Genomic DNA, 15,262 nt, shown 5'->3' with positions numbered 1-15,262 from the left:
CACTACTTTTTTTTTACCGACACCTTAATATTTTCTTAAAATCCTTTTATTATAGCAAATAATTATTGTTTATATCTATAACAAACCTTACAATATTAAAATACCACCAATAAACTTATCTTGACCTCTGTTTCTTAAATATTGTTCTGTATGATTCTCTGACCAGAGGTCCGAATTTTAGTTCACTATAGTCTGTATGTACAGATCGAAACATAAATGAAATTATTTAATAAATAAAAACGATTACTCCCAACATATTTCTATATAGTTAACGTTATTATTTTTCAAACAGGTACACGCCACAGAAGGTGGAGCTGAACTACAAGCTGATACCGTTTATCCCTGACTACATCCCTGCGGTAGGCGACATAGACGCCTTCATAAAAATTCCCAGGCCGGATGGAGTGGAGGACAAAATAGGATTGACCGTTCTGGACGAACCGTGCACCAATCAATCGGACCCAGCCGTGTTGCATCTCCAGTTACGCAGTCACATGAGAAGTGCAGGTGCAGCCAGGCAAACGGTAGTGAAGCGAATCGAGGACGCCGAGAAGAACGTAAAGTCCATCGACAAGTGGATCGACGACATCAATCAGCTTCACAGGAGCAAGCATCCACCGGATGTTCATCTGACGAAACCTATGCCCGATATCGACGCTTTGCTCCAACAGTGGCCAGCTGAGGTCGAAGAGAAACTGAACGAAATGGACTTAGATTTCGCGCAACTGGACTGCGAGCTACCGCAACTCGTCGACGTTGTTTGCAACCTCTTGGACATTCCTGCCAAGGAGGGCTCGCGGTTGGAAGCGCTTCACACGCTCTTCACGCTTTACTTGGAAGTACGAAACGCTAGAGCTCACAAGTATTGAAACACCAAAGAAATGAAATGAATAAGAATAGATAATCTTGCCCGGGGCGCCGATATTGCTAAAACCGGCACTGAGTGAAGATAGCAAATGCGAAGAAAGAGGCAATCGTCAATTCGTCAGCGTTCATCGTCGATTTAGGTCTTATCGTTAGTGCTGACCATAGTCTCGACAATGCAGAGAGCACAGTTATTATTATCACTGATGAAATAATTATTTTCTGACTCATAGATTGTTGTAATTAATGATACCATAATCAGAGTCGACTGCCATTCAGATGTACCCTTGTTATGCCATACGATTTGTCAGTTAAACAAAAAGTTAAGAAAAAAAAGAACGTAGAGAATGCTGCGATTAAAACAATAACAATTACATAATATACCAGTGTCCCCCTATTGAAAGAAAACATTTATGAAATACTGTAGCATCTCGTACGTACAAGGAAATAATAATTTTATCTTGCGTTTCCTATTCTACGAATTCCTAATAAAACGGTATGGTTGCGTATTTCGAACAAGAAAAAAATCGTTTACGCAGCTGAAAATCCCCAAGTATTCCTTCTGCAACTGAACACCATTCCTGCTACGAATGCAATTATATCTCGTAATCGTATCCATTATAAATGATCCATTCAGGCCTAATAAAGCCAATCTGGATACGTATTATCTGCAAACTTTCTTGATAAAGAGCGCTTGCACGTTTTGTTATCGATGAGACTTCCGGAATCGCGTACTTGTTCTCAACCTTCCGTCTCTGTCGCTTTTATTCACAGATACGCGATTATTCGATTACTTGAATAAATTTTCGTTCATAAATAAAATCATTGTCACGTTGCAAAATAATTATTTGTGGAAACTTTATTCGAAAAAGATGTACCCTTTGAAGGGTCGAAATACAGATGCTTCGAATAAGTTTCATTCAGGGCCGGCGTTTGGGTGGGAGGGGCACGGTCGGGCAACCGCCCGGGGCGCCAATATTGCTAAAACCGGTCCTGGTTTCATTCGACGATAAGTAGATACCAGCATCTATTCTATTAGTAATTAGCATCTATTCGATTAGATTAACTCTTTCCGGTACACATTTTCAAATTTCGTCGCAGTTTGTTGTCGAGCCTCAGCCGACGTAAGACTACAAAGGTCCAAACTAGAATGGCCTCTACAATGACAAATGTTATGGGTTGAGAACCGTTTGATTAATATGAATCACGGTATTAGTCACGTGGCTACCAGTATGTAAATATTTTCCTCCTTGTCTTGTAACTTGCAGAGCATGTGGTGACACTGAAAAAAGTCAGAATTGGGCTTGATGGATATTTCCAGATAATTTTTTGTCTTCCGTTTGTGCTCGTATAAAATGTGATTCGAGTGACGATACCTAAAAAATGACGGCTTCTTCGAGCCACGCAAATGTATTGATAAACACCAGCATCGAAGACAGCGTTGACAGTTACGTCAATGACGAAACTGACAGAGAGCGGTTACTGAAACCGAGAAACAATTTTGCGTCATATTCGAACGACAACATCAATGTTAGATTTCGGGTAAGCGAACAGCGTTAATTTAAGTTTACAACCATTGTTTCGACAGCGTAGCTTAACCTAATCGATACTTTTTATCATTCATATTCTTCCTCTTTCGTTTCTATAATATTAATTGCAAACATCTCCTGTTTGCTTTTAATAATTGCGTCTTTCTACTCTATAGAATGTCTACAGTCACGATGACAAGAATTCAGAGAACATTATAGAGACAATAACAAATAATCCTAGAAGGCTTAATACAGAAGAAGTAACTCCTGGAGCCACTAATTTCTTATCTGCCAATTACGAGGTAATGTTCCTTTACTTTTATTATGAACATAAGAAGTATATCGTTCTAAACTTTAAAAGTTTTGTTTTGCAACTTAATTCTATTAATACTTGTTCCTAATAAATATTACATACAAGTATGAATATTATATCTTATCTTGTAAGTAATTCTTCGTTCGATATTTTTTGTCATGTATATATCTTAATCTTCTTTCTTTTTCTTTTAGAGTTTAGATTATGATCCCTGTGAGAATAATCTTTTACAAGATGAAGAAAGAAAAAAGGGATATAAATTTGTAGTTAAAAAAAATTTGGCCAGATGGTTCATTTTCTTATTGATAGGCATCTGCACAGCTCTTATAGCATGTTTTGTAGATATATCTATAGAACAATTAACGAGTGTAAAATATGGTTTTCTCAAATTTTGTATCCTTTAACATTGCTGTACAACTGTAGGAAAATATATTTAAACTTAATTGTTGTTCCTTACAATTCACAATAGATATGGATCAATGTGTATCGCAAAACTGTTTATGGCTTCCATATTTCATATGGTTAGTTTTGAATTTAGTACCTATTTTAATAGGAGCTGTTTTAGTATCCTATGTAGAACCTGTTGCTGCAGGTAGCGGTATACCCCAAGTAAAATGTTATTTAAATGGAATTAAAATGCCTCGAGTTGTACGTATTAAAACATTAGCGGTAAAAGCAGTTGGAGTAATCTGTACTGTAGTAGGAGGTCTAGCTGGTGGAAAAGTAAATATCGTTTGTTATCGCCCTTACTGTTATTTGTTGCTAAATAACATAGAAAAATATTTCGACGTATCGATACAATGGTACTCGTAGGAAGGACCCATGATACATGCCGGGGCCGTAGTAGCAGCAGGGATATCGCAAGGAAAAAGCACAACGTTTAACAAAGATTTGAAAATATTTAAATATTTTAGAGAGGACCACGAGAAACGAGATTTTGTATCGGGAGGAGCAGCTTCTGGTGTATCCGCCGCATTTGGAGCACCAATTGGTTAGTAGTAGGAAATTTAATATGCGTGACAAAAAAGAATCAATTGCTTAAAAATAATGTAGGTGGAGTATTATTCAGTATCGAAGAAGGGACTAGCTTTTTTAATCAAAGCCTTACATGGAGAACATTTTTTGCCAGTATGATTACAACGTTTACATTAAATATTGTACTTAGTACATATCATGGACGACCTGGTGACCTTTCCTACCCAGGCTTACTAAACTTGGGAAAATTTGAAGCAATATCGTATCAGATTTATGAAATTCCTCTGTTCATGTTAATGGGAGTGATAGGTGGAGTTCTAGGTGCTTGTTGGAACTACGTAAATTATAAGATCAGCTGTTTCCGTCTCAGGTTCATTAAAAAAAGATGGTCAAAAGTAATAGAAGCTCTTTTGATTGGTGTACTAAGCGCAACAATGGGATTTGTTATGATTTACATAATAAACGACTGCAAACCGATAGGACAAGATCCCACGAAATTTCCTATTCAAATGTATTGCAACGAAGGCGAATATAATGTGGTCGCAACTTTATGGTTCCAAACGCCAGAAAGTAGCGTGCGATCTTTATTTCACGACCCTAAAGGTACACCGCTATATACGCAAAAGATGATAAAGTTCATGTGTAATAAATGTTTTGTTTGTAGGATCTCACAACGATATAACGTTAGCGATCTTCGTTGTGCTTTACTTTTTCCTGGCTGTTTTTACTTTTGGTCTGTCCATGTCTAGCGGACTTTTCATTCCATCTCTTTTAATTGGTTCAGCATGGGGTAGACTAATCGGATCGGGTCTTGCAAAACTTTTCCCTAATTGTGTAAGAATAGAATATAAATATATAATAGAAATATCGCATTTAATATGAACTATGTATTTTTACAGGATGTGTTGGCTCCCGGGAAGTATGCTTTCTTAGGCGCAGCTGCACAACTAGGTGGAGTAGTTAGAATGACGATAAGTTTAACTGCTATACTCATAGAATCTACTCAGGGAATATCTTTTGGTTTACCAGTTATAATAGTTCTCATTATGGCTAAATGGGTTGGAGATTTTTTCAACGAGGTACACGAATATATCAATCTTTATTTCGTATTATACAAGTCTTTACAAGCGATTCAAATGGTATTACTTTAGGGAATTTATGATATTCATATACAAATGGCTGGAATTCCAATATTACCATGGGAAGCTCCACCGCTGTCGAACAACATATACGCCAGTGAAATAATGAGTCACCCTGTGGTAACATTAAAAACTGTAGAAAATGTAGGACATATAGTTGAGCTTCTTAAATGCGTAACATTTAATGGGTTTCCAATAGTTGATCCCCCTAGTAGCGACCAGGTAATCAATTTTGCATTTATGTTTTATTTTATATGAACAAAAAATGTCGTTTATTTTTAAATTTTATATTCTAGACTGAAATTCATTCCTATGGACGATTTCGGGGCTTAATCTTACGTTCCCAATTAATAGTCCTACTGCAAAATAAAATTTTTAACGAACACGAAGACTATTGGGGAAGAAACTTGAGTATTAAAATGTTCAGAAAAGAATATCCTAGATACCCAACAATCGAACAAGTCACCGTAACAGAAACGGAGAAAACTTATACGATAGATTTGAGACCTTTCATGAATCCTTCAGCGTATACGTTACAGCATGTTAGTTATTTACAACTATTTCGCTTACAAAGATAAAAAATTGTAATGCTTGTACGAAACTTTTTTTTTCAGTCTGCAGCACTGCCACGAGCATTTAGACTTTTCAGGGCTTTAGGCCTTCGTCATTTACCAGTAATAAATGACGCGAACGAGGTACCGATAATCGATGCATTTCATAAGATCGTATAAAATATTGTATTGAAAAATTTTTTTTAGGTTATTGGAATGATTACACGGAAAGATGTTGCCAGGTTTAGGATATGGAAACACAGGGGAAGAATGGGATTAGATGAACTTTTAATTAGTAACAAAATTTAATTTTAAGTTTCTTAATAGATCTAGAGAACTTTGATAAAAATTGATTAAAAAGATTTTCAACGATACATATATACATATATTACGCTTTTGTATTTATAAACTCAAGAGAGGTTATTAAGCTGCACGAGGCTAAAATTTCACAAAAAGGAAACTTGGATAATTTAAAAATAACAAGAAACATTAGTAAAATTAATCGACTACAAAATGTACATAATATTAATTATTTACAAACAATTGCCAGCCCAGCCACGACCATAATTTAAAAAAAAGGTATACTGGAAGAATTACTAGCAATAGGAGGAAATAATACTCATACGATGAAATATACATATTAATTTACTTAATTTCCAGAGACAGTATCCAGGATCGTAAGCATGTCCAATAATTTATGTGATACAATATGCAAAACCTTTGTGTACAATCTGGAACAAGAAAAAAAATATTTTAGATTAGAGAATAATGTACAGAAAATAAATGGAATAATATGAAACAAAACTGATACTTCTATGAAAGTGTACTCTATACTTGCTTCTCATTTTTTTTACCTACGTATTTATGAACAAATTAAACATCTAAACTAGCAACTATACCTTGCATGGATCTAACATTTATTTATATAAAGCATTAATTTTTGTTTTATCATTGAAATATAAGATGATTAATTACGGTTCCAAAGATTAACGAATGACGTTACAAAGGAACCTTCCCAGAACGCATTATTTACATGAAAATAATGTAGATATCTATAACGACCTTATATATAATAAACGCTAGCAATTAATTGTAGATTGCTATTTTAGGAGTGAATCACCTTGAAACAATAATACATACCAAGAAGAAGACAGTTACATATCTCTTTGCAATCTCCGATAAATCGAGACCTTAGAATTTTTTCGTAGGACTAAAAGAGTACACAACGATGTCTTACGTGTGAGTGTGACGACCTTATTTTTCTTGTTTGTGTTTGCGATAATCGCAAGTATTTAAGCTTGACGAAAGAATAGAAAATTTTGTCGGAAATAAATGGAAATGCAACACTAAGAATCAGTGTCAAATATTTTCCGTCCAAATGCATGTGATTCAAAAGTTTATCGGCTCTGTCTGAAACTATCCACCATTCTTGCCATTGGCTTCTGAATCATTTGCACTTCACGCATGCGCGTAAATCGATAAAAAGAAAAAAAAAACAGGAGGCTAATTCGAATAATCATTCGAACAGTGCATTATTATGCCATTTTGATAAAAATAAACAATAATCAAAAAGAACTATCCGAATTGAAAAAATGAATAGTTTCAAGCGGAACAAAAGCAAGAATACATTGAAAACAAACAAATCCGATTTAATTGGAGAAAAAAAGAAAAGTGCACGTAGACTTCTAACAAAATCACATGAAACAGAAGAAGAAGCTGTAATTCGAAGATTTCATGATGCACAGAGAATGGCAAGATTTAGAGCCAAAAAGAAAAAGGCCTTAGAGGAGGAAAAGGTGCTCGAAACTTTAAGTTTCAATAAACTTTCTGTAATTGCAAAATTACAAAGAAGAAATATTACATTTGAAACCACTAATTCCATTGTTAGAGTATCGAATACAGAACAATTTCAACCATGCTTGCCTATGCAGAGAGCATCAATTGTTGTGCATACATCTTACGGGCAAGATAATTATTCTCAGTTATCAGCAATCATCGAGGAACTAGGAAAAGATGTTAGATTAGCATACGCTGGTAGTAAAACTTCAGCTGAAAGGTTGAAAGTAGGCATTCTGCGAGCAAGAATGTTGATCAAAGAGTGCTTATCAGAGACAGAAATTAATTTGCAACGTTAGTAGCTTGTCAACAAATATATATATATATATATAATTTTTACTAAATAGGTAACTTATTTTCATGATAGCTATGAAACTATGTCAAATTTTTAATACTAATTCTACATAGAAAAAATATGAATTATATCAAAACATCAGCTTTGGTATAAAAAGATATAACAATTGCAAAGAATACATTTATTAATTTCACTTGTACGAATTGATAGTATAGAGCACTATCAGAAGATACGCAAACACAAATAGTAAAACAAATTTATGAATATAATAACAGTAATACTCCATACAAAAATACGTAACCGACAAATACTTTAAATAAAAGAAATGGTAAATATATCTCTAGAAAAATTTTAATAAAACACTCACTTTGCAAATAATACACACGTTATTTCTTTAATTTACCTAACGGCATATGGGTAAGTCTGAAATGTTTGAATAGAAAAACAGTGCGTTACTTGAACACGAATTGTCTTTTAAAATAATCATTATCGTTACTATCGTTATTAATCGTCACAGATTATTTCTTGTCGCAGGAAAATGTTTTCACAACTTGGAAATTCGTCGGAAATACGAATCCTCTTGACGAGTTTCACCGTACAGTGAGTCTCACCTTCTCGTCTGAAAGAACCGAAGAAACCCGTCAAAATTTGTTCATTCCTCGAAGGAGCTCAACATTCTTTCCTGACATCGAAGAAAAATTTACCGTGAATCGAATATTTCCAGGGAACGAGAAGCATCTTATCGAAGGAAGAGAAGCGAGAGATCTCCGTTAGGCGGAGACGATAAGACGGGGCTGAACGTTTCGTAAGTGTCGACGGGTTTTCGGCAATGTCGTCATGTATTTTAAGAAGCAGTCGGCGTCGGTCAATTGTTTCGCGGTCTCTCAGGTCGTACACCTGTCCGTCGTGAAGTTGCAGACGGGAGTAGGAAGGGGTTATGGTCAATAAACGCAACCACGTCACACGCAGCCTATCGGCGACCCCGCTTGGCCCCTTAAAGTGGCTCCGAACGAAAATCTTACATGTCGGCCGATATTGCTTTTGTGCGTTTGTCTCCGGAATATCTTGAGAAATATCGGATCAATTATCGAACGAACGGCATTGGTGGACGCGTTCCATCGCGAGGAATATTCGGATGTAAGATAACGTCGATCCACGACGCGGTTTATCTTAGCGGTTAGTTAATCGTGCGTTACCGAACTGACCGAATTGCGTCCGCCATTGTTGTGATTGGTGAACGTTCCAGAGAAGACGGCGTTCTTAGATTGGCGCGCATGCGCGTTGCGTCCTACTTCACGACGCTCTTCTTTCGAATTTTGGGAGAACACGCATACATAAGAGCAACGCGACACAGGTACACGATACGCACACGCACCTACACATATACGTATTTCGAAAACAGTATTCGCCGCTCGATTTTTGCGCACGTGCTATGGAATTTTTTTTGTAGTTCATTACCCGCGTCTTTTCAGACGTCAGAGATACGAATTAATTTTCACGTATTTTTTCTCCCCACTCGCTGCATCAAAGAAAGTGGTTAACGGCATTTCTCAAAGGAAAACGCCGGATTTATGCCTTTTTTTTCTCCAAGTCCAAATAAATTCTTAAGTTATCTCTATCAATAATCCGAGTTGATATTAATTTTTATTTGACGATAGTCGAATGACAGTTAGAAATATTATTGGTCCTTATCACGCTTTGAAACATGTAAATTTATCTCTGTCATTTCTTTTAAATTTAATATCTTTCAATACATTTCTAACAAATTTTAATTATTTGTATCGTTTTGTGTTACAGGTAATTGGTAATAATCAAATGTAACGTAAGAATTATTTTGTATACAAAGGGTATTCGAATGAACGATTTGTCAATATCAAGAAAGGTGGAACAGTATTGGCTATATTTAGCCAAAAATGTATGCATAGAATATATTTTGTGAGAAGTTTGATATCGAAAACTAACAAAAATGACAGACTATATAGGTAATTGTACTTATACCGTGCACAAGTGCATGTTATGCCTAAGGCTAAGAAAAAGTCTTACCTTAAAAAGGTAAGGGAAATGCGAGAATATAGACGAGAAAAATTAAGATCGGAAACGATAGAGGAACGCACTGTTAGATTGTACACCGCAGCAGAGAGAATGAAAAACGCCAGAGCGAAAGAGACAGAGGAGCAGGCAGCGATAAGAAGAATGCAGGAAGCTCAGCGTATGGCTAGGCATCGTGCTAAAAAGAAGCGTTGTTTGGATGAAAACTTAGCCAGAGAAATTTCAAAAATTGCAGAACTTTCAAAAATGCCAGATGCGGCAACGATAGCTCAAATGTCAGAAATGAATATGAATAAAATTTCTGCAGAATTAAAGCAAATGATGGAAAGGGGAAAAGTACCGGAACATATAGTTCAAATGGCTCAACTCGCCGAGTTCAGCAAAATGACCGAACTAAACAAAATGTCTCAGGATATGGCTAAAAGATACGAAATGGAGAAAATGGCAGAGTACGCCAAAACAACGGAATACATGAAGATGCAGGAAATTGCTAAAATGTCTGAAATTGCCAAAATGAACGAAATGGTGAAACTTTCCGAGATGGCTAAATATAACGATATAACAAAAATTAACGAGATCGCCAAAATGAACGAAATGATGAAGATGTCCCAAATGGCAAAGATTAACGAAGTTCAAAGAATGAACGAAATAGCTAAACTAAACGAGATGGTGAAGATGACGGAAATGGCTAAATATAATAACGACATAACAAAATTAAATGAAATTGCACAAATTAATGAAATGGCTAAAGAAATTGCAAAAATGAACGAAAAAACAAAAATGAATGAAATGATTAAAATGGCAAATATACAGAACGATATCACGAAGATGCCTGAATATTCCAAAATGGCAGAAATGGCAAAGCTGACAGAGTTGGCTAAACTAAATGAAATAACGATAACAAAATTAAACGATCCCCCGCCACCAAAGGTACCGGAAATTCCTCGAATCCCTGAACCTGTGATCACCGTGCCAAATCCAAGAAATTTGCAAAATGTTCAAACCGTTCAAGTAGCCCAGGCTAGCCCATCCAGTACGATAAACTTCCCTACTGTACCCGGTCAGGGTAAATATGCTCAACTACTGGTTATTATCGAAGAACTTGGAAGAGACATTCGCCTTTCGTATGCTGGAAGTCGTAGCGCAGCCGAGCGTCTGAAGATGGGCATCCAGCACGCGAGAATCCTCGTACGAGAATGCTTACTGGAAACGGAACATAATGCACGGCAATGATCTGCCAATACACTTAGCGAATAGATTTTTAGCAGATTATTTTAGATAATGCTATGTACATTGTATGGAGTACAGCAGTATATTTTAAAGGGAGTGTCTTAGCATCCGCAAAATTGTGCATAAATATCTAATACTTACTATTTCATATTTTATACGATTTTATCAGTTGTTAATAAAGAAAAGTGTAAAAGGTTGAGAAAATAATAATTGCGTAACCTACTATCACTTTCAATAATAATCGAACTGATTTTTAGGAAGAATGTACACTTTTGTGGATGCCTAAAAGAAATTAATCGATTCGTAACGCATAATATTGGGTATAAATTAAAGAATAGACATTTTCTTTCCGTTTGGTTTTGTTTCTTTTTATTAGGAAGAACTTAAAGACCACCATTTTCTATGCATAGATGCAAATCACGAAGGAATCATTTCTTCGTATTAAGGTCTAATTTAGTAAATAATAAAATAATATTAAGCAGAAACAATTTGTACACTGAAGAGTCTTCGTTTATATATTTTCTAAGGAAAATGTATCGCATTTTTGGTTGAAACTATGGGTACCTAGCGATTACCTACAGTATACAGACAGAAAAAAATTGATCAAACAAAACATACCTATGGAAAGTATAATCCTTGAATATAACTGACTATAAGGTATATCTGAATAAAGAAAAAACAACAATTTTCTACAGTAATGTGTATTGATTTCATGCCCTTAATTAATTACTCGCGTATTTATCAATTTAAAAGTAGCGCGAAAGTATTGAGTATTACAGTTCGGTACTTTCTCCCACCACGTGCTGTTTAAATTACCGACACCATAAACTGTACATCTATGTAACATCACTGCATATTGGCTTGCAAGCGGTGACATGGAGAAGTCGATCATTTCATGTATTTCACGAATTAAATTATAACATTATACTTCATTTTCATTTAAACTTATTTATTTATTCTGTGAGATATACATCTGCGTTTCATTAATATATCGTTGAAGGTAAGTTCTACGATACATGAAATAAAATTACATGTTTGATTTGAGGTTATATTTGGGAGTTCCCTAATTTTGTTTAACAAACGTTATGCAAAAATACATGAAACACACAAGACTTAAAGGTTATCGTTTTCTCTACATCAATTTTGTCAGTGTTTTAGATTAAAATATAAAATTTTATACAATGAAACCGATGTATCATAAGAGATGCTTCATGGTATTTGGTTCTTTATAATTTAGATCTCCTTCGTAAATTATTTGTTAGGTTATTTATTTAAGAAAAAGTTAGAAGATGGAAGAAGAACGAGGAAACATTGAAGTCTCAACAAAGATTGCAGAGCCATTACTGAGTGTACCAAATCCAAGAGCGCTACAGCAAACGATTCCTTCTGTACCTGGCCAATCAAAATATATACAACTACTTAATGTCATAGAAGAACTTGGTCACGAGGTACGACCTACCTATGCCGGCAGTCGTACTTCTGCTGAAAAAATTAAACGCGGTATCGTACACGCGCGTATTTTAGTTAGAGAATGTCTAGTCGAGACTGAGAAAAGTGCTCGTCAATGAAACGCTTATTTTTAATAGTTTTATACATATCGTTAATTTTCAACTGACCAAGTATTCAAAAAGTACTTAGCTATAGATAACAATAATGGAAAGCACAAAGACTTATAACATACTATTGTCCAAACAAAGTATTTGTATGTACACGCTATATGCAAGAACCAGAATGCCAATTTGTCTACCTCAGATTTGGACTATAGGTTAACGGTCGTTAATTGAAAATCTAGTACAATTCATAAAGAAGGTGTTTACGCGCCTCTTTGTATTTTTATAAACTTATTAAAAATGCAAATGTCATCGTATATTTATTTAAATCATGAGAAGTTATTTATTAGGTTTTTACTGCCAAAGAGTATAATTGTAATAGCCGCTAAATGTAATAATTTATTCGAACTGCGAGGTACGATTGATTTTATGCGAACGATAAATATGAAATGTCTCGGATGACGCATTCCATCGGACTTAACCGCGAGTACAAACATATACAAATTCTTTATTAGTACAATGCGTTTAATATCTATTAATGCAGAGTAAACTATCCTTACGTGGATTATCGATAGTACAAATATACTTCCCAAATATCATAGAAAGAAATATTTAATAAAAAATCTAAATAATAGAGAACTAACACCATATTAATATTTGTAATATTACGAGGTGTGTAAGCGTAATGCGGCTTACTTATTTATTATAAAAATATTTGGATGATGAAAATGAAGAAACAAAGTTCCTATGATACTTAAATTTGCTCAGAAGTGTATTATTACTTTTAAGAAGTTAACCAGCGACTATGTATCGTCCCTAATGATATGATCTCAATGACAACAATATAGTTTTAACCAACGTGTATATTATATACAAGACTATACAATTTTCATATGCTATTTATTAACATTTTTTAATCTCTTACAAAAGTAAACTTCGTACCAAATGTTTTAAAACAAATTCTGTTTTTGTATTTTAATAATGTTAGTAACGAATATAGTTGAAAGTAATATATAATTGCATGTATCCATTTTCGAATAAACAATTCTGTATGTGTAATATTTTATATAATTTTCATTAATTGTAATATTTATAGTACAAATAAAGATACTCTCGTGTAAATCCTATAATATGTACTTTTTACGGAATGGGTGGCACCTTTGTATTTTATAATGTATATAAATGTAATACTTGTTTTAACACGAAAAATGTATATTTATCAACCAAAGGGTTATATGTTACAGATCGATAAATCAATCATGTTCCACACTTTGGATAGCTTCGATACCGAATTTTCTGCCGACTCTGTCGAATGGTGCCCAGCAAATCCCTTCAGAGATATATTTGTATGCGGAACGTATCAATTAACAAAAGACAGTGAAACAACATCGGATAAATCGGAATCATTAAAACGCTTAGGACGAATGTATATGTTTCGAGTCGTAGACAATGGACTTCTGGTACTGTTACAAAAGCTAGAAGTCCCTGCTGTGTTAGACACGAAATGGGCACACGTTACGTATCAAAATAAAATTTTACTTGGCGTTGTGAATTCTATAGGCTACTTGCAAGTTTATCAATTAAAAATCAACGAAGAGAAGGAAACTTTGGAATTATTAACGGAGAAGAAAATTTCCCATAGCGACGACGAAGTTCTCATCTTATCATTAGACTGGTGTTCCGGAAGATGGATGAATAACAACGAATCGAATCCAAAAATTGTAGTTAGCGATTCGAAAGGTTTTATATCGTTATTCGAAATAAATGAAAACGAACTTAACGAAATTAATTCATGGCCCGCGCACGCATTCGAAGCTTGGATCGCAGCTTTCGATTACTGGGATACGAACGTCATATACACGGGTACGAATGTAAATTGTCTCGAATCTGTTGCTGAAAATAATGTCGAATATTTTTATGTTGCATTCAAGGCGGCGACGACTGTAAATTCCAACGTTTCGATACGAGAGTAGGAAGTGAATCCACCGCGTTAAGCAAAATTCATGGCGCCGGTGTTACGAGCATTCATAGTAATGCGACAAAAGAGTTTTTATTATCGTCTGGAAGGTGGCGTATCAGAAGTAGAATATATGTAACACGCGTAACGACCTAGTAAATATTTACAATTTTTCAGTTACGACGAAACGTTGAGATTATGGGATACAAGAAACATAAAACGACCCGTTTCGGAAACCGATCTTGGCGGTGGTGTGTGGCGTTTGAAATGGGATCCATTCAAGCGAAACTATTTACTCGCCGCTTGCATGTATGGCGGATTTCGAATAATCAACTGCGAGAGAACAGATGCACCGTCTGTCGTTAGCGAATACAACGAGCACGAAAGTATAGCGTACGGATGCGATTGGTCCTTTTTAAACAGCGCAGAAATTGTAAAACGAATACCCAAAATGGAAGCAGGAAACGTTTCTTTGATTGGTACCTGCTCCTTCTACGATCACGTTTTAAAATTGTCCGCAACACATTTAGGGGATTACTAAATGAATCTCTACTTACAGTGGGTGTAGTAAGTATTCGTACACCGATCAATTTCCAAAAAAACTGTGTAAAATTGTAATTTATTAACTTATTGTTTATAAACAATATTGTTTATATTATTTATATAACTGTATACAATGCGGCCGCGGTAGCGCTAGGTGGCCGCTCTCGTACGCTACCGCGGCCGCTCCACCGGCAAACTCGCGCTCTGATTGGTCAGTGTTTTCCGTTAATATCTCCTCAACGAAGCCTCGGACAACATTTTCGCTAAGGAAAAAGTTGTTTCAAATCACCCCCCCCTTTCAAGGTGTTACAACATTTTTGAGACACTCTGTATATACGAAAAAGAGCTGGAAATATTCCATCGAATAAATTGCCTATCCTAGACAACGTTGAGAAATGTAACTAGAAACGTGATTTTGTTAGATCGTGTAC

The 15,262-nt window shown here is 35.2% G+C and overlaps 5 protein-coding genes across 7 annotated transcripts; all 5 read left to right on the top strand.

The window, feature by feature from the left end:
• Positions 1-278: 278 nt before the first annotated feature.
• LOC128891756 (intraflagellar transport protein 46 homolog) lies at positions 279-892 on the top strand (the record flags this gene model as incomplete). The annotated part of the gene is made up of 1 exon (XM_054151513.1): positions 279-892. A coding segment is annotated over one exon (591 nt), but the record flags the coding sequence as incomplete, so codon positions are not given.
• Positions 893-2,081: 1,189 nt separating this feature from the next.
• LOC128891911 (H(+)/Cl(-) exchange transporter 7) lies at positions 2,082-6,175 on the top strand. 2 transcript variants are annotated; one of them, XR_008460950.1, is made up of 13 exons: positions 2,082-2,406; positions 2,570-2,695; positions 2,901-3,099; positions 3,176-3,429; positions 3,520-3,697; positions 3,760-4,284; positions 4,346-4,515; positions 4,581-4,760; positions 4,833-5,042; positions 5,117-5,362; positions 5,435-5,515; positions 5,579-5,950; positions 6,032-6,175. XR_008460950.1 is itself a non-coding variant. In XM_054151869.1 (12 exons), the coding sequence occupies exons 1-12, from the start codon at positions 2,248-2,250 to the stop codon at positions 5,678-5,680; spliced, it is 2,430 nt and encodes an 809-aa protein (XP_054007844.1). In that variant the 5' UTR covers positions 2,082-2,247; the 3' UTR covers positions 5,681-6,175. The 2 variants fall into 2 exon arrangements, 1 of the variants encoding a protein (XP_054007844.1); XM_054151869.1 differs by having other exon boundaries at positions 5,579-6,175.
• A 339-nt stretch (positions 6,176-6,514) lies between these two features.
• LOC128891914 (uncharacterized) lies at positions 6,515-7,863 on the top strand. The gene has a single exon (XM_054151874.1). It carries the CDS (start codon positions 6,964-6,966, stop codon positions 7,504-7,506), a length of 543 nt encoding a protein of 180 aa, XP_054007849.1. The 5' UTR covers positions 6,515-6,963; the 3' UTR covers positions 7,507-7,863.
• Positions 7,864-8,174: 311 nt separating this feature from the next.
• LOC128891912 (uncharacterized) lies at positions 8,175-10,988 on the top strand. Of its 2 annotated transcripts, none has more exons than XM_054151871.1 (2): positions 8,175-8,307; positions 9,300-10,988. In XM_054151871.1, exon 2 carries the CDS (start codon positions 9,519-9,521, stop codon positions 10,782-10,784), a length of 1,266 nt encoding a protein of 421 aa, XP_054007846.1. In that variant the 5' UTR covers positions 8,175-8,307; positions 9,300-9,518; the 3' UTR covers positions 10,785-10,988. The 2 variants fall into 2 exon arrangements, with proteins under 2 accessions (XP_054007846.1, XP_054007845.1); XM_054151870.1 differs by lacking the exon at positions 8,175-8,307 and adding an exon at positions 8,718-8,856.
• A 151-nt stretch (positions 10,989-11,139) lies between these two features.
• On the top strand, positions 11,140-14,956 carry LOC128891913 (diphthine methyltransferase). The gene is made up of 4 exons (XM_054151872.1): positions 11,140-11,781; positions 13,576-14,194; positions 14,263-14,398; positions 14,466-14,956. The coding sequence occupies exons 2-4, from the start codon at positions 13,591-13,593 to the stop codon at positions 14,827-14,829; spliced, it is 1,104 nt and encodes a 367-aa protein (XP_054007847.1). The 5' UTR covers positions 11,140-11,781; positions 13,576-13,590; the 3' UTR covers positions 14,830-14,956.
• The last annotated feature ends 306 nt before the right edge of the window (positions 14,957-15,262 follow it).

Source organism: Hylaeus anthracinus, unplaced genomic scaffold, assembly GCF_026225885.1.
Source record: "Hylaeus anthracinus isolate JK02 unplaced genomic scaffold, UHH_iyHylAnth1.0_haploid 12002, whole genome shotgun sequence".
Lineage (NCBI taxonomy): Eukaryota > Metazoa > Arthropoda > Insecta > Hymenoptera > Colletidae > Hylaeus > Hylaeus anthracinus.
This window is presented reverse-complemented; position numbering and strand designations above follow the sequence as displayed.